The sequence below is a fragment of the Platalea leucorodia genome (assembly GCF_965183815.1).
Source record: "Platalea leucorodia genome assembly, chromosome: 14".
In the NCBI taxonomy this organism is placed as follows: Eukaryota; Metazoa; Chordata; class Aves; order Pelecaniformes; family Threskiornithidae; genus Platalea; species Platalea leucorodia.
Window position 1 is genome coordinate 12,317,969 of NC_138836.1, and position 19,486 is coordinate 12,337,454.

Here is a 19,486-nt window from a genome sequence, read left to right on the forward strand (position 1 = left end):
CAGCAGCATAAAAAAACCTGAGGTTAAAAAGATCAATGTCACTGAATATGGTTTACAAGGAAATATGAATTCCCTCAGTAATGTGTGTGGATCTGTGGCCTCAGAATTATTAAGGGTAAGGCATCGTATCTGCAAACTGGATGTACAGGACCAAAGACCATCCAGTTTAGGTCTTACCTTTTGAGAATACGAAGACATGTGATGTGACAGATGCTAGGATCCAAGGTGTTTCTGTTGTCTTTGAACACCAAAGTTCCATCATAGCCCAGGAGACCTTGTTAACGCTGTCTAACCATCAGCACCATTTAGATGCTGACTATAAAAAAGGATAGTAGGGGTTATCAGACTGTTGTTCAGGTTAATAAAAACACATTTCTCTTAAAATAGATTTGTCTTGGGCTGCTTTTCAGCTCTGTGTCTAATTCAGAGAGAAGTGTCATCAAAACCGTTTGTATTCCCCTGCATGTGTCTTTTGAACAAAGAGACTAAAGGCAGCTGCCTGCTGCGGTGCTGTCCCTGACGAGGTTTCCCCCATGGGCTTCTTGGGAGAGCTGTATTCTTTTGTCAGGTTTGCATTATAAACTCAGTACGTAACATCTGGCTGGGATGTTAAATCCTCTTCATGAATGGGACAAGGCCATGGCAAACTCCCTTGTGTAGCAGGCTAAAAGGAGGTCTCATGTCAAGAGTGGGCTGGTGTCCAGGACTTCTATTGCACTGCTCATTCTGTGGTGAAGAGGTAAACTGTGTGTGTTTCCTTTCCGTGCCACTGGTTTTACAGGTCTTAGACTAAGGCAGGAATAAAGAAGGTAGAAGGAGTGTGTCTTAACCGCACCGGAGGTGGTTTCAGAAACTCCTTTGGCAGTTCATAAAAGGCTTGAGACATCTTCTCATTCCAAACTTGTTGTCTCAGGACCTGGATCACCTGGTTGACCCTGATCTTTAGTAGAGCTGAAAGGCCTCAGAATACTCTTTCTTTTCTCCAGTAGGAGTGGTTCAAGCTAGCTGGTGAGAAAGAAGACATCCCTTGACTTGTGCACTTAAGTGAGTGGACAGTTGCAGTGTGTCTGTTGTTCTTCTGTCTCCAACGGCTTTGGCCATAATAGTCTTTGTCTACATCTGGAGATAAGTCTCTCTCATTGCTTGATGAAGGTCCATCTAGTTAGCATCTTCACAGATCTCTCCCTGCCTCTAGTTGATCAAGTTTCCTGGGTTTTTACTGTCCATGGCCTTTAGAGTAGGGGGCCAGGTCAGCTCTCAAGTAATAACATTTGAGTGACACCTTACCAGGTCTCTGGATCCAGCCCCCTTTTCTTCTTGAGAGCCAGGAGTGCTGCTCTCAAGGGCATTCCTAAGTGTAAGATGGGTGTGATTTCAAGACTTTGGGTTGGGTTTCAGTTCTTCCTCTTCAAAGACCGTCTCGGCACTTCTCCCAGATGCCTGCCTTTGTTTAGTTCTAACTTAGTGAATGTCCGATCCATTCATATTTACCTTGGAAAACCTTTAAAGACTCTTGTCTTCAGTTTTGTTATTACCTCACCTGTAAGATGACCTTAAGTTTTTGATCCTTCTGGACTCAATAGACAACTGAATCCTGATTTATATCTGGTACACATGGTATTTTTTGCACTAGGCATGAAAGCGTGCAACTTAAATCTGGGGTGAGGCTGTTTTGTTGTGTTCCCCTGTCCAGATCTTTAGGAAATACCAATCTGTTTCCCTAGAAAGGGCTGCAGTTACCTTCATGCAGTCGCTATTCGAGTAAATAGCTAGCTGTGTCCAGACATGTCATGAAACTGCAAGGGTGTTATTTAGTGTATTTTCTAACATTGTTAAACCACTTTTGTAGCTACGTTAAAGAATTTCTTATCTCGGAAGTTATGTAGACAGTTGGAGACTTGTTCACACTTTGCCTCGGGAGTAATAGTGCCTACTGATGCAGGTTGGTTCGGCATTTGGTAGAGAGTGGCCATTGCATGGCAGGACAGTACGCAGGCGGTATACCTGTTGAGAGAAGGTGCATGCAGGTGGAACTTCTTGAGGAATACAGACTGCTGTGATTATCTTCATTCCCCCCCCCAAAGAGAATGGTGCTGAACCTGTATTCCATTGAAACGCTGCAGATTCATCTAAATGCCCTGTGTGGAGCGGGCTAGCCGGATGGATGGTTCTCCAAGCACGCCTCTCATCACATCTCATTATTTTGAAGGTAGTGGGATTACTTGGAGGTTTCCTGTCTCAACTTCACCACCTGCTGATGTTCCATGAGGAGTTTGGGGTCTGACATGCCCTAAAGATGAGGAGTTTTGCATAAACTGGTGATCTTAACATTAGTAATGTTTTTCCCAAAGTCAAACTTAATACCTGGAGGGGAAAAAAAAACCCACTGCTGCATTTTCTGGATGCTTGTCTCAGCAGAACATCTTGTCCTTCACCTAGCGTGGAAGCTGGCTCTTCAGGAGGGTATTACTCAGGCTGCCAGCTGATGGGCCTGTCATTCAGTTCTCCAGTCCAGATGGTGCCATAGGGGACGTCCTGCTCTTGGTGTAGAAATAAAAGATGTCTCTCACCATAAAATGGTGTGCCTTCTTCCTCTCTTTTTCTGTTACCTTCTGTTCTCTTCCCTTTCTACTCTCCAGCTTTTAAGGAACTGAATATAGACAATTGCATTGCTGCAGAGACTAGATTACAGGGCTTTATTCTGAGTTAGTGGCATGTAATCTTATGGGTATTCATTAACTGACTGTGTTTCTTCTGGTCTCCTATTTGTTTCATTGTGCTCCCTCTCGTTTCCCCCAGCCACTCTGTTCTTGTCAATTGGTTAGTGCTTGAGCCCTGGGGACGGAGTTTGTAGGAGAAACTTTATAATAAGTAATTTCATTAAAGAGAGGCTTTTCTCAGAGTGAACCAAAAGTCATTTTCCCGTGTCCAGAAGGATTCTGTCTGCTTCGTGATATAACCCTGACTTCATCAGGTAGCAGTGATGTGATTTCTCATGTGCCCTTTAGCTTTTCACCACCTGAAAAACCCAAATATGTGCAGGGGTGCATGCACCTGCAGTTCCTGAATCCATCGGACACGTTATCAGACGTTGCTGAAAGCCAGATTGTTGCCTGGTTAGTGATGAGATGGGAGGAGCTGAATGAGCTGTAACGGTGATAATTTCTTTTTAGATTTGAAGTGGCATGGTTTAATCTTGGGATGCTACCCACGAACAAATTGTTGGTAGGGTTGCTGGAGCTCTCTGTTGCTTTGTGTTTTAGTTCATCAAGCTTTCAAATAAAAAGCCAACAAGCAACCCCCAAACCCAGCGCTTCTCTGGGAAGCTAGGCTTAACTAACCTCCATCTAATCGCTCCCCCTTGGTTGGAGTGCAAATGTTAATTTGTTCAGGATCTTCTGTCTGTGAATCCTTAGCTTGCTGAAAAGAAAGGAAAATATAGGTAGTTCCAGTAACTTCATGTTTCTGCTAGCTTATAAGTACATTATCAGCCTGTATTAACCCAGAATCCATAAAAAATCAATTACAGAACAGTGGTGCTAACCTTGCAATGTGCACAGACCTCCCTGTACCTTGTTCATCTCTGTAAGACGTGAAGTTGTAATGAACAGCTTTGCAGGCTTTTTTTTTTTTCCTTTGAGAAGCTGCGGCTGCTGACATTTTGCTGAGTTTTGGTGTTTCTTTGATTATTGCTGTCAATGTTCAATGGGCATGCCAGGCTGTTGGAGGCTGATGACCAAGCTGAAGAAATTTCTGTTGTGGTATACTAGGAATCTGAGAAATGTTCAAACCTTTCCTGGCTTTGTTGTCTTTAGCTGCAAGGCGACTTTTGGAAAGTCAAATGTGAAAATGTGCTACACTGCACTTTTTTTAAGCTAGTGTGTTCTAAATTGGAGAATCTGACCGCAAGCTTATGGTATTCTCAAAACGGAGACTGGGCTTGATAAACAGTCGTTTAGCAGATGCTTGCAGCCATACAAGGATATCTAATCTGAATTGGCTTCGGTAGGAGTGGTGGGGTGTGGAGGGAATAGAGGCTGCTTATGAAAGGACAACAGCAGCAAATACCAAGCATTTTTGTATACAACCTCTGGCTGGAGTCCAGCTTGTAACATTCCCTAGACAACTGGTGGTGAGATGATGTGAAGCATCTAGAGAGAAATGAAGAAGCTATAAAGCAGCCTTGTAAATAGTAAAGCCAATTAGGGACTCTTCTGCGATAGCCCAAGCTATCAGTTATACCTCTTCCTTTCAGAAAATTAGCCAAGTGATTAAGACATCCTTTTAATTACAGGTCTTGACTGTAAATATCTGTTAATTTGTAGCTGGCAGAAGATCTGCTCAGTTGTGTCTGAGAATAAGTGTCTCTTCTGTTCTTTGCAACTGCTGTTGTGAGAAGGACAAAAGACCGTTGTTGGGGCTCTTACTTACACAGTTACTTTCTCCTATAAACAATTTAAGTGCATACTTTCATGTTTTGGTGCCTTGTGTAAGCGGCTGCTTTTGTATGAACGGAGGAGTTGCTGGCCACAGGACCTGTGAGCGGCAGGCCGGGACTCCTGTGTCCTGTGGAGTCGGGCACCGAGGAGAACTTGCCCAGGTGCCAAGGTGGTGGTGCCACTTCTCCTTTGACGAAGGACCTTCTGCTTCCAGGTGAACTTCTCATCCCAGGGCTTGTTGCTGGTCAGGAATGATAGAAATAGACTGAAACTCCTAGAGCAGGGGAAAGGTTTGAGTGATCCAGGCTCTTAGCATGGAAAATACTGGCTTGTTTGATTAGTTTTTCAGTAATTTAAATCAGAGATGATCTGTAATGGGATGGATGACACTAACTGCATCTGACCACCCATGTTCCACATGCTTATCTTAACAAATATTCTTAGTTTGCAGTAGGGACTTTGTGCACAGGTTGCAAGATGAAGAAAAGTTTATCCTGGAATTTCAAAACTTTATTTGTACACATGGTTTTGTGTTCTTCTGTCTTAGGTGACTCACGGCACTACGCTTTGCATGCCTGCGTAGCCCCTGATCTGCTAGTGAAATCAGTGGCTAGCTGGGTGGTGGTGGAAGGGTGCCAGCCCTTGCAGTGGGACTTCAGTAAGCAACTTTTAAACTAATTTGACATCCCTAAAATCCAGAAACTCATTTGCCGGTTGAGGAAGAGGTGGTGTTGCCTTGTCCTGCCATACTGAGTGCTATAGCTATCACAAGATCATAGAATCATAGAATCGTTAAGGTTGGAAAAGACCCTTAAGATCATCGAGTCCAACTGTTAACCCAGCACTGCCCAGTCCACCACTAAACCATGTCCTCGAGCACCACGTCTGCCCTTCTTTTAAATAGCTCCAGGGATGGGGACTCAGCCCCTGCCCTGGGCAGCCTGGGCCAGGGCCTGGCAGCCCTTTCGGGGAAGAAGTTTTTCCTAATACCCAACCCAAACCTGCCCTGGCGCAGCTTGAGGCCGTTCCCTCTCGTCCCATCGCTTGTTCCTGGGGAGAAGAGACCGACCCCCCCGGCTCCAGCCTCCTTTCAGGCCGTTGCAGAGAGCGCTGAGGGCTCCCCTCAGCCTCCTCTTCTCCAGGCTGAGCACCCCTGGCTCCCTCAGCTGCTCCTCATAAGACTTGTGCTCTAGACCCTTCACCAACTTTGCCCTTCTTTTTGGACACATAGATGCTTCAAACCTGCTCGACAATAAGAAAAGCAACTGTTTCACTACCGTTTTCCTTTAGAACAGTAAACCCTTAGACTTTCCCAGACAGTGACCTGTTCCTAGAATACCTGCCGCTGTAAGAGGGCTGTATGGGAAGAGCACACTGCTCTGCTGGAAGTCAAAGACCGGCTCCCAGTCCTGGTTGTTGCCTGTTTGCTTTGTGACCTGCGAGTTATCTCCTGCTATGTTTGTTTTGCCTGGTTTCTGGATGGCAGTCTGCTTGGCAGAGGAAATGCTTCTTACTTCTGTGCAAGATTTGGGCTCGAGTTGCTCAGGGGGGAAAAAGTTGCAGCTGGTTGAGAAGTCAGTCACTAATTTTTGTTAACCAAATTATAGCTGAGATAAATTTTCCTGAAGAGTACTTTATTGAAAATAACACTACAGCTTTACATGCAATGACTTTTAAACCATGTAAAAACTTTAAAGTGCTCCTGCTAGCTAAACTTTTCCTATTTTAAATGTGCTTGAAGCTGCTTCAAAGCAGAAGCTTTGCTGCTCTAGGGAAAAGCGCTTTGACTCTAGATACTGCATAAATTTACCAGTGACTGTCAGATTTTCTTTGACCTGTCTTTGTATCATAGTTTGTAAGGGAGAGATCCTTCAGTAAATTAATAGAATAAACTTATACCTCCAACTTGAGGCTAATGCTGAAGAGAGTTTGCTTCCTTGGATGCACCGTTTGGCACAGCCCATGGCTTGAGTTGATGCAGCATTTCAGTTCAGTCTCATCAGGTTTTGGTTGTACTAGGAGTGGAATTGAGACTGAAATAAAGGAGGTGAAGTTATGACCCTACTGAAGTCATTAGCAATGCTGCCATTGACTGAACTAAGGCTAGGAGCTCAGCCAAGGGTTTTAGTTGTTTAATTTATGGTAACACATTAATTGAGTTGTATTAAAACAAGGTTTTGAAAAAGTTAATCTTTAGCTTTGTGATACCATCTCCATTCCATAAATATTGTACATAGGGTTACTGAAAGTTACCTTTTTTAGGCAGGTTGATAGAGGTAGAAGACTTTAATTTATTTTTATAATCCATGTGTTTGCACTCCTGGGAAAGAACTAAAGTACGCAGATGTCATTATTTCTATAAATGAAAAGGACTTTATCCTAAATCTTCTGATTCTTTTATAGTATATGGCAGCAGAGCTATCTAACGCTGTATCCTGCAGGAAATATTTGGCATACTTGTAAGCTCCAGGGAGAGGAGAACTAGGATGTTAACATCCATTAGTGTTGCTTTTGAATGAGAACTTGCATAAAGACTTTCTCTTAAAAAAAAAAAAAAAAACAACACACTATTAGATTTAAAGGCTTTTTAGCGAAAGGAATGTATCGCAAGCTTTCGACCTTCCTGTGCTGTATGAAGCTTTACTGGTGTGTACGCCAAAAAAGCTTGCTGATCAGTAGACTCCTCTGAAACTGTGCTGTCCTTTTACAAAGCCGACATCTGGACTGTGTTTATTCTACTATTTTCTCTTCACTGGATGTGTCAGAGTAGATTTTCCTGCTTTAAAATTTAATAAACTTTGTTTCTGTAATTTGACAGAAAAGATTATTTCTCTAGTTTTAAAGGCACAACTAATAATGCGTTCCCAAGCTCTGATGACAATAAGAACAAATTGTATTGTTTTAAAATGTAAATGTATATTTTCCTGTGCTGCTTTTCTTACTTCTCTTACCTGCTGGAATAGTTTTAGCATTAAGCACATTTTTAATACACATCTAGAAACAGGCAAGACTGCTTTTATTATTGCTTATAGTCATGAATTATGTTAATGTAAGCACTGCAGTAAAAGGGAAACTAGAAATGAAGACTTGGGAAGCAAGAATTGGCATCTGAGGTCTTTTTTCTGCTTATCGGTCTTCACATTTGTCTTGTATGTGGTGACTCTGGGCCGGGTAAAAATGGAATTTTTTTTATTTAAGAGTCCAAGTGTGTTGTTCCACTTGCAGCAGTCCCAAAGTACACCCAGTTTTGCGTTGCCTCTTGATGGTATCTTGGCAAAAAGGAAACCCAGTTATCCATTAGCTAATTCTCAGAGTAATCTCCTTTGTAACCAGCTCTTCAGGTAATACCTTCCACGTCTTTTCATGCAATGAGCAAAGCTAGCATAGTCACCAAGTTTCAAGGGAACTACCTCTCTATCTCCAGGAAGTTATGAGTAATTGGGTACAGTGATTTCTAATCTTCCATATTCTGTATTATTTTCTGATGATGTTTGTCTTGGGAGGAAAAGTGGAACAAAAAGGGTTTTAGACAGGTTGATGTAGGTGCTTCCGAGAAGCTGATGCCATCAATAAAATCGAGTGCCTCGGTTAACCCTCTGGTATTGCAGGCCGCAGTCTGGTAACTGAAGGCGGGGGTAAATACCCCACAGGGGTCTGCAGCATCATTTTCTTCAGTGTTTTCAGTTAAAAGTTTTCTCCCGCAAAACCTAGGGGACAATACTATTCTGTCAGGTCAAACGTGAGCTGTTTCACCTGAGGCTTGTACCTAGCTTATGTGGGCTGCTCTTTGTGATGAGTTTGCTAAGCTGCTGCGAGTGAGCTGCTTCAGTCCTGGTTACTTCTTGCTCGTGGATGGAGAGATGCACATACTCGCACCTCTTAGCAAGAGGTTGCCTGTGCTAGTGCAGTTGTCCTGGGGGGTTTCCATGATTTAAGAGGACTGGAAGGTAAGAAGAAAAGAGATTGAGTCAGTTCTCTTTGAAAATATGGGGTAATAAAATTTCAAGTTGGTATGTACAGAAAGGATAAGTGCTGTATTGTCTCATTTTTGCAGGTATTAAGTGTAATGTGAGGATAGGGATGCTTCTAAGCTGCCTATCTGATGAAGAAATGTAGATCTGAAGGTACTAAACACCTAAATAAATGCAGACTAGCTACAAAAATGGGGCATGGAGCATGGTGGAGGAAGGTACTTATGAAGACTGCAAAAGAATGGGCTTAAATTCCCCCCGGTAAATGACCATTTCCATTGTCAGTATCTCAGCTGAGAAATAGGCAAGTACACAAAATGCGTACTTGTCATTCTTACAAGGTAGTTGGCTTCCAAACTTTAATTTCGGAACAACTGTTGAATGACAGAAGTCCTTTCGCTCTTTCCATGCAAATCCCCATCATAAAATCCTTCTTTGCGTCACCCGTTGCAGAGTTGCTAGTGAAACGGGATCTTTCTCCGGTAGTTTACTGCCATTGAATCCTGGCTGAGCTAGACCTGGTCATCTTTTTGATGTGTGGATTTATCTGAAGACCAGACCTAGGTTTAAAAAACAAACAAAAAAAAAGAGCTGTAGTGACATCATTTGTGATTGCTGCGATGTGAACTTGGTCCCATTTCCTGCCTAGGATATCCCGTATGTAAACCTTGCAATAAATTCTGTCTAAACAGGCTCTGCTTTAAATCTGCCTCTATCTTAAAAATGAAATGTGCGTTTACTATCTTTATTGATCTGTGTACCATACCACTCTGCACTAATAAATTCATTTCTTAATGAATTCTTGTAGCCCTCTGGCCATAAATACATTTTCAAACTAGCTAAGAGTCTGCAATGAGCAGTGCAAAGAATCTGTCTGTTTAAAATGTATTTTACTGTACTTTGAAACTGGCTTCTAAAGATACTGAATGTTTCCATCAACTTGGTAATTCTCATAACCAGCTCCTGGAATATAAAAATCTATTAAAATGATGCTAAATATAAGTGTGTATATGTATATATGTCATGATTTAAAAACATAATATATATGTATCTGCACTCTGAAAAATTCTGTCTCTGGCCTTGTGATCAAGGCAGAGGACAAGTCTGTTTCTTGTTACTTAAGGTGACAAAGGAATTCAGGCATACACTCAAAAGCTTTTAATCAAACTAATGTTACACATTGTATCAACATCTTAATGCTGAGGAGATCTTTAGGATGAAGAAAGTATTTCAAACAAATACCTTGTCGTTCCCTGTGCTTTTGGTTTTAGATGGTTAACGAAGGTCTGCTGCATAGGCAAAGCCATAAATGGAATGAAATGAGGTTGCTATCAACAAAGGATTGATAAGTTGTTGAAAATTAATTTTGAGGAAAATGTCTGAAATGTTTTGCAGAGGTGAATCTGGTGCCGGGAAGACTGAAAACACTAAGAAGGTTATTCAATACCTTGCTCATGTTGCTTCCTCCCATAAAGGAAGAAAGGACCACAATATTCCTGTAAGTTGGGATATTTTCTCATTTGTTTTTTGCTCTTTTTGAAAACTACCATCTTTGCATTAAAAAAAACACAACTTTTTTTATTAAAGATAAGCTGCAATGTAATTCACATAACTTTGTCTCAACCATTATTTTCTCTTTAGTAGTGGCTGAAATGAGCAGTTGCATCAAAATTTCCAGTTAATGTTAGCTGTTTAACTGCTGTTGTGAAATTAAAGGCTTTATGCAAACATTGTAACTAGAAACAGTGTCAAAGCTTTCTGGTGCAGTAAACCCCAATTTTCAAAAAATTTAATGATCTTGGGCAATTCTTAGTGAATTTAGTTCCCATTAGATGCAGTTTTCAGTACTATAGCTGTGAACAAGCTCTTTCAAAAGTTAACTTGTAGATGGGAAAAATCACCAAGCTTAAGAACTGCTGTAGACTGGCTATCTCTAGAAGTCAGCAGCTAATAAAAAGCTTGGACTTTATTACATTACAAACAACAGACAGTACACTTTTATGTCAGAGAATCTTGGGATTTTTGGTAACTCGTAACTACTCTGATTTAGGTAGAACTTTGTTCAGATTTCCTGACAGACTTCAAAAATTGCACTGGATTTTTGGTAATTCTTGACTTTAAAAAATACGAGTGGGTTTGAATATCTGTTGCTATGAGCGCTTGGATCTCTTTGCAGTGAAGTATTAATTCAACGTTGCTGCAAGCAAGTGGCTTGCTGTAATCAATACTGGTGTACGCTTGCTTTTCTCCAGTAGTACCGCAGGGGCGGCTGGGGGTTGGAAGCTTTCAAACTGTATCATCTGACTTAGCAGCAACAATTTCTGTCACTTTTAGTGCATGGCACTTAACGTTAAGACATCCTTGAATGTGTCAAGACTCAAACTCCTGGAAAAACAGGAGATGAGTTTTGACCAATCTGTGAAGAAAAAGGCGAGGATTTGAAGTGGGAGAGAAGGGAAGATTGCTCTGCAGGTAGATTTGGAGAAATCTAGTTAAGTGCGTAGGGAAACTCGAATCTTTGCTCTAATCAAGAGCAAATAACGTGACCCTGTGCATTGATACTTATTCAAAGCGTTGCTGGTTTATCACACAGGAAAGATCAAAATTAGTCTATTTATCATGCAGTCCGAGTGTGCTGCGGGCTGCGTCCACATCAGTTACAGGCCTCGGAAGGAAGTTTCTTACGACTGGAGCGCCAGCAGCATTGGCTGTATGTTCATGGCATTCTCCTGTGTCTTGGGAGAATATGTGGCTCTGGGGAATGCTATGTAGAACGTTACCCGTCAGGCTTGGTTTTCTGTGTACGTTTTTGATTTGTCAATATTCTTGGCTTTACTGCTGTGCAGCCTTGAACAAAACCAGCATTTTTTTTTCAGGTTCTACGGGAGTAAAATTGGCTACAGCTTTTTGGGGGAGAAGGGAATTACGCAGGGAAGGGGATTGTGCAGGGTTTGTACCGAGTACTTCTAAACATACTGCTGATGACTTGGAATACCTCAGGTTGAAAGAGATTTTTGGAAGCCTCTTGTCCGGCCTCCTTTCAAAACGTGCCTTCCTTCAAAGTTAGATTACATTGCCCAAGACCTTGTAAAGCTCAGTTTTGAAAATCTTGAAGGATGGAGATTGTTCAGCCTCTCTGTGAACCTGTTCCAGTGCTTAACTACTCGAAGCCCTATTTTTAATTGTTTAAAAAGTACTCCATGCTGCTTTGGCCTTTCTTATGCTGTGTTTCCACGAGCGCTTGGTGCAGTACCCCTGCTAAAAGTACCGCCCCGTATGAGCTTTGTCATCGTAACAATTCCTGTGACCACTCACTGGGCTTGGAGACGGACGCAGGCTCAAACTGGTCGTCTTAAAGTCCCTCTGGCTTTAAATGAAACGAGTTTCCTCTCTTGCTTCTTGTGTGGCTGCATGACTGGTATGAAGTCAAGGCACAGAAAAGAAAGGAGAAAGCTGGGCTGGAAAATGTCAGTGAAGGGAAGGATGAATTCCCCTTTTTAATGCAGTGTTGGCTAATACCATTTAAATCACTGGTTGAACTGCAATTTAATTCTCTGCTTACCAGTGTGATCAAATGGGATGGCGGTGTTCATCTCAAGAGTTTTGAAGGTGGTTGTTGTAGTCAGCTGCTTCGTGAACCATTGATGACTTATGCTGAAGACTGGAAAAGTTTTTATTCGTTGTAAAACATAGTTTAAAAACATAGTTTAGGCACAGTAAAAAGAATAGGGTAGTGTCTTGAATAAAAGTTTAATGCTTTGATTGTGCACTTCATTTGATGCAGAATGTTTGTGTAACCAAAACAGTTTTGAAAATACAAATGAGTCTCCCTTGTTCTGTAACAATTCATTTTTATTTATATATTGCAAACAAAGAATGTCTAACCTCTACACCTAATGCTCAGAGGTTAGGAAGTGTCAGAATTGGGTTTATATATGCAACCCTAATTTGTTCCTGCCTACATATTCATTAGAAAACTGTAAAGGCCTGGTGGTGATCCACAGTACCCATCTGAACAAGCTTTGCATTACCCTGTGCACAGAGAAGATGCTAAATAGGCTTGTTAAATAGGCTGCTAGTTATGGGTTTATTTTTATCCACCCTGTTACAAATAACTACCAGTGCCATGCGTATTACTGAGACTGTTCTGAATGCTGCGTGGATTTTTTTTTTATGAAGCAATTTGTAAACTGATGAATGAAGAATTATCTTCCCACCGCTGTTCTGAGGTCTAGGGTTAACTTTGCCTGCTTTGCCTGGGGGAGTGCTGGACGAGTATTACAGACAAGCGCAGCCCCGGTTTGGCACCTTGGGCCACGGCCAGAGCAGCACTGATGGTCTGCCGTGCCACAGATGCTCACAGGTACATCCCCCAGCAGCACCGGTGGTGAAAGGCTCGCCTCACGCGAGGAGCATCATGTAGGAGCTCTACCCATCCCTTGGGCATCCTCATCGCGTTTGGCATTCAGCTGCTTGTCCATGGGACTTTTCTTTCCCAATAGCTGTGACTGGGCCTGCAGATGAGTCCTGCCTAGCCCTTGGCCTGTCATCCTCAGACAGGGCTCCGGTGGGAAATGGAGTCAGTAACACATTGTAACCACACAGGGTGGAATTACAGTGCTGCACAACCTCAACACCAGCATTTCCTATTTTTTTTGAGTGTCTGAATATGTAGCCACGCTGTCTCGTTTCCTGATTAATCCCAAGGAACATTAAAGGCGTTGTCTTGGGCACTGCGCTAGGAAGCGTGGGTCGGTGGTGATGGTAAAATGTAGACGAGAAGCTTTAGTAATTGTGGGGCTTGGCAGAGCCAGGTGAGACTGAGGTGGTCCCTTCAGTTAGGAATAGAGACTGGGCTTTCTAGAGCCCCGTAATGGAGGGGAGGGAGAAGTACTTGGCAGGGCGCTGTAAACGTGGGCTCATCTGAAGACTGAAGGTGGGACGAAAGTGAGCCCGAATCCTTGTCTGTAGGGTGCTTGGCTGAGAGTCAGAACCGACACGTGTGCAGTCACAGCCGGTGTGCAGCAGGGGAGAGAAGGTGAAAGGCATCAATTGTACATAACTGAGAGCTTTAGCTTCACATCCAACAAATTGGAGCTCTAAAGAATTTGGGGAGGGCATGCTGGTACAGCTAAAAACTTTGCCAGTAAATCTGAATATTTTCCCTGCACCAAGCACATTGTGGTTTATTCAGTTGTTAACCGTGCCACGCATGAACCAGCTTTATAAAGGCAGCCGCTGTGCTTTAGCACAGGCATCTCCGACCGAAGGTGACCCAGGCTGGTACCTGTTGGTCGGGTGAGCTATCCCGTGCTCCAGGCCACCCATAGCAGCATCTCGTGCCTTCGCTTTCAGTCGTTCTTCTGTAGGCTCAGGAGGTGTGGAGAAAAGGATCTTTAGTGTACAAGGAGAGGAGGAGAACGAGGACAGGTAACTGCGTGTGGGGAGGAGGCTGATGTGCCTAGAGAGGGGTTTGGACAGATTAAGTAGGGAGGGAAATGAGACTCCTAAACTGCTTAGCTTTGTGGCTCATCACTCCCATATGCGCTAAGTGAGATGGGAAAGAGAAAAGAATGAAATTGTGTTGTTAATGCATGTGTTAGAGCTGCTTTAATATGGTTAAGTAGTGAGTCTTAATTCTGACTCTTGGATTCTGCTTTAGTTTAGAAACTTTGTTGGTTTGGATAGGGAGAGAAGTCAGTGCAAATATAGAAATAATTTAAAAAACCCTGCATACATGCTTTTCCAAAAGAAGGAAAAGCACTGATTGTCCCTTACTGCCCAGGGACTGCCATGACGTTGCATGTTCTACAGGCTGCATGAGGCTGGGGGATACCCTCAGCTGGACTTGTAGACTGTGGATGTACCTGGACCCTATTTGTGGTGAAATATGTGAAATCAGCAGATGTTTTCAATCATGGCAGTATGTGAAGTAGTTCTATAAATAACTGCATCCACCCACCACTGCTGTCTCCACTTCCAGTCGCCCTGGTACTGCGTACCTCTGGTTCAGATGAACGGAATGAGACCTTTGTTCGCTTCTCCTCTCCCCAAAGCCTTCCCAGCCCCCTTTATTTTTGCTAAAATCCAGCTTTCACAGTGGTGCTGGTTTAAGCTTCAGAAATAATTTCTGGTACTTTCAGGATTGCTCTCAGTGACTGCATTTGCCTTTGTAGCCGAAATGCTAAATTGCTTAATTTGTTTTATTAATTTCAAAAGAAACGTAATTGGTTTTGAAGTACAGGCTCTTGGGTAGACTCACTCAGACTGAAGCTCCCCTTAGTGAGGACTTCCCAGATGAGCTTTAACTGCCGTAATTTAAACACAGAGGAGTTCAATATGTGTCTAATTGTGCTCAGTTCTGTTTGTAGTGAGGACAGAAATGGATACCCTGAGAGAGCAGTGCATCTTGTCTGACCAAAACGATTTCTAGGTGTACCTGTCCCCCCCAGTGATTACAGGAGTGGTAGTTTCACACTGAAACATCTCACCTTCTTTTAGATGCCCAAGTTGTTTTCCGAGCAGGTATGATGCAGCTTTTGCAAAATTCGCATCACTTAGCTGAATAAGCCACACCTTTGCCAGCTGCTTTACAGACCTCTGTCAAAATTTGCTGTTCTGCACTAAAACGGTGCTAGTTGTTTAAAAGAATAGACATAAATGGAGGAAGCGTGCATCTGGCTTGGTATGAAAATTTCTTGGGGGGGGGGGGGTTCATCACTGTATTTTCCCCCTGGCTCTGCTGTGAAGCTCAAGATTATTAAACTTGTGGGCTGAGTCAAGGAAACAATAATGGAATTGAAAATTTCTGCATTTCTGTGGAAACTGTGCAAATATGAATTTAGAGGGGGTTTTATTTTACTTTATTCTCTTCCTGTTCAGTTTACCCTTCTTCCTGGCAAGATTTGAAGGTCTTTCAGTTTCTTAAGATTCTGCTGCTTCTCATGTGGACGGTCATTCTTGAAAGAACGGACCAAAGGTTTTGTCTTGATTGTAGGTTTGCGTTTCTTAAATACTTGAAGTACAGTGCAAAAACAAAGCCCTGGACTCCTTAAGTATTGATTTCCTCTTGGTTCTTTCATAACCTTTTTGATTTTTGAAGAACAACGATCATCTTATCCATACAAAACCACCTTGCAGTGACTAAGGCTGTAGAGAAAGTTACTTGGTGGTGTGGGTTTATTTTTTGTTGTTGTTTGGCAAAACTGCGGAAAGCAGTGCACAACTACTTAAACTCTTGCCCTTTTTCCTTGCCGCTCAAGGTCCATCTGTCATCTTGTGTGCTATTTGGCATTAGTCCTTTGCATAAACACAGGTTTTAGTATTTTGCGCATGCAATGACAAGTGAATAACTTCTTTTCTAAAATTAATTTAAACAGTTTCTGTGAAGTGAGTATACAGTTAAACTAAACCTACTGACGTTAATAATTTGGGATGTAACTTGCAGCTGGAATGCTTGCTTGCTAACATATGCATTTGTTTGTTTGCAATGAACAGCCCGAATCACCTAAACCCGTGAAACATCAGGCAAGTGTTTTTCTTTATGCTTTTAAAGTTCTGTAGGCAACCTGATATATATTCTTCTATTTTCTGTCAATTTGTATTTATAACGTGTGGGAAATCTTGTAGAGGTATACAGCTAATAGCAAACTTGATGAATGTTTAACTGGCTTTGAGAGAGTGGACTAGTGAACAGCTTACAGGTTCCTCCGCCTTGCAGAGCATGTCTCCCCACTTTAAAGTGGGGTTACTCTGCCCTGAAGCAAAAGGTTCACCCTCTCTGGCCGACCTTCTCCAATATACTTGGTTAATGTGCTGTTGAGAGAGCGCAGGACAGTTTTTTAATATTAAAGAAAGTACTCGGTAAAAGAGATGATTAATGGAAGCTACAAAATTCTTTTGATTAACATACTTTTTCATCTGAATGTTTTTATAGCTTCTCAGATAACCCGATAAAGACTCTGATCTCAAGCGTAAAAGGCTTGGCATAACCGATTGTCTTCCGAAATCAAGTGTTTCCCCTGACGGTCTAGTCCAAGTGGTGTGAGCGATGTGGTGTACCTACCGTGTTGCTGCCAGAATTAATGTCGGAGCTTCAGCTGCCTTACTCCTCAGGTTGGCTGGAGCTGCCCTGCAGATAACGCTGCCCGTCTCCTGCTCCCCCGGTCCCTCTCTCCCCGAGGGCAGCGGCAGTCGGTCTGTCCCAGAGCACCTAGGGCAGAGAGCAGGCACCGCAGTGCTCCCGCTGCTACGGGCCGTGCTCGTGAAGGAGCACGGAGGAGGGCTAGGTGGAGGATGAGGGTCAGACTGTGGTCAGAGAGTAACAATCGCTGCCACATGTTGTGCAGGATAAATGCTCCATTCCCTAACCTGAGATGGTAAGTGATGCCTTTTAGTCACGGGCACGAGCTTTTAAATAAAGAAAAAGCTTTGCAACAGCTCCGTACGGTGTAACCAAGTCTTGCTAACTGAAGAAGCTACCATGAGTTAGTTTAGCTGATTGTATTCTTCCCCTTACATTTTCTGAAAGCTGACTGTAGTGCAACTTAAACTGTAGTGGAAAGGAAAATAAGAAATGAAACTTCAAGTTAGGTCTGGTATATTGGAAGGGAAAAGAAATCCCATGGACCGCTGCGATGCCTTTGCTGGTGTGTGGTGCCTTGTTAAACCTCTGTAACCCAATCATGCGTCTGAGCCCACGGTCTCATTTTCAGAAGTTACAGACATTCTTAGTATTGAACCTAATCCTCCCTCCTTGCAAACCTCAGTCAATTCTAAGAGTTTTTACTAAAATATTTCTCTGTTCCAAAAATAGATGGAGCAGTGTTTGGTTTAACCCTCCTTTTGCTTAGAGTTAGCACGTCAGGGTTGAAATAAACCGTTTGTTGGCAAACATTTTAAATGTATCAGTGGAAACATGCTAATCCAGAAGTGTTGATACTGCATAAACCATAATCATTAACATTTCTGTTTCGATGTCATTTTGAACTACAGAGTGGATCCCTGTTGTATGTGAGTAGCATGTAGTTTTCCCTGCCTCACCCAGGCTTCACAACGAACTGAATCACTGGGATGCTGGTTTTTCTGAAACTGAGACAATAACTTGTCCTTATCGTAATGGTGCCCTGCATGAAATATTGCATGACTTCACTTTTTCCAGAATACCGCGATACTGCTTTTTCCAAGTTCTGTTCAGATGCCTATGCAGGAGATACGCCTATCGGCCAAATTGACACTCTTTCCAAAACACTGAACGCTTCTAAAAAAAAAAAGTATTGTTTTTTTGGCTGTAAAGCAGTGCAGCTAAAAATGAAAACTACTAAATCAGAAGCTATTTAACATAGTGCGAGAGATTTGCTGTTTCTTAGTGACGGCTGTGACAAGTCGAGTTGGGAGTGCGACCCACGGCGGCTGGCTAGGCTGCGATCCCGCTGGTTGTTCTCACGGTTTTCACCCACATCTGAGGACCCACCTGAATGTTTTCTTCAAATCCTCAGAAATGATTGTAAAAATGAGCTGCTAAGAACTTTTTGCATTCAATTGGAGAATTTTGAGTGAAATTATGTTATGATGCATTGCAGAAGTTCCTCTGCACCGAACCAAGTTACGGTTGTGGGACACAGAAGCACTCTAAAGCATGGGCAAAGCGTGCCTGCAGTCAGATGCTTTCAAGTGGCACAGCTGTGTTCTGTGGAGGAGTCAAATCTTGAAGTCAGTGTGCTTTCTTTTCCAGAATAGCTAGAATTTGAAATGTAAGCTGTGACATGCTTGCTGCGTTTAATATACGTAATGTGGTTTATTTCAAGCTGTGTCCAGCATGGTAAGCAAGCTTCTCGTTTTTATACTTGGTGTCTTAGCAGCAGCTGAGAGCGTGGTTGGGAGAGGGGAGCGGGAGTAATGGTGTGAGCTTTCCCACCGTCTGATGTGTTTACATAGGAAACTTTTAGAATATAGATTGCAGATTGCATATAGCTGTTACAACAGGGATCTAGTTTTTCTCCAATTGTCAATTGAAAAGTGCTGCTGAGAACCGTAACGTTGGCAGACCTAACGTATAGTGCATAGGCACTGGGGCCTGAGTAGCGTTCAGTGTGCTCTGGGCTAAGGCTCACACATTTATTTCTTCTGTAGTTACTTTGGAATTCAGAGAATATGTAGTCCCAAAGGGAATACATTTGGAAGTAAACAAGTTTTGAGCAGATAACTTGAGGTCACATTAAAGAACGAGCAGCCGTTAGTTTCCAGGAGGACTTGAAATATATTTCAATATACAAATAAAAGCCCCTTTTAGGTGTTAACTAGTACATTTTAAAAATTCCTATGTAAGAATTGACCTCATGTGGAAACCTTCTGGGGCCTTAATTCATCTATGCTATAAATAATTGGAAAAAGCAGGTTTATGAACACAAATGTCAGTTTTTGAGACTACATTCCAGACAGCTTCACTTTCTTTTTTTCTTTTTTGCTTTTTTTAAATCATCCCTCAGAGCAGGAAGACAATATCATATTTTCCTATGTACATACATGCCTCCTGGGCTCATGGAAGCAGCACAGACTTTTTTTGTTACCAGACCTCCTCATGGACAGCAATTGTAAAAGCTGTTGTGCAATTTCCTTAAGATAAGTGCTTTGATTTCTACATCCATTGGCTTGAACTTAGAGATGTTTAAAAAAATGCATTAAACATACTAAGCAATGTTGGCTGAATTGAGCAATTTGAACATGATCTTTGTATTTGGGGTTGCTCGGTTCCCGTTATGCTATTCTGGCCTGCTTCTCAGGTGCATTCAGCTCAGAGATACTGCAATGATATAATGTCTGGCTGATTGAAAGTGAGTATTTCACTGCTTTGAAAGTAAGTTTGAAAACAGATATTCCAAAGTAGCTATATTGTCAAATCACTAAACAGGTAGTTTAAGAATAACCTTGTACTAAAATCTTAAAACAGTTAAATTAGTTTTTCCTCTTAAGCACTCGAAGTCTGTGCCTAATTTCATTAGCCCTAAATGTGAATTTTCTTTGCCATGTTCAATGATGTTCAACATCCATTAAGTCCTGTTCGGTCACTGCTCTGTT

General features: G+C 42.3%; 1 protein-coding gene across 1 annotated transcript in view; it reads left to right on the forward strand.

The window, feature by feature from the left end:
* Positions 1-19,486, forward strand: part of MYH10 (myosin heavy chain 10) — a 105,718-nt gene that overhangs the window by 40,073 nt on the left and 46,159 nt on the right. The window contains exon 5 of the mRNA XM_082326730.1: positions 9,806-9,908. Coding sequence (XP_082182856.1) covers positions 9,806-9,908 — 103 coding nt within the window. The remainder of the gene's footprint in view (positions 1-9,805; positions 9,909-19,486) is intronic.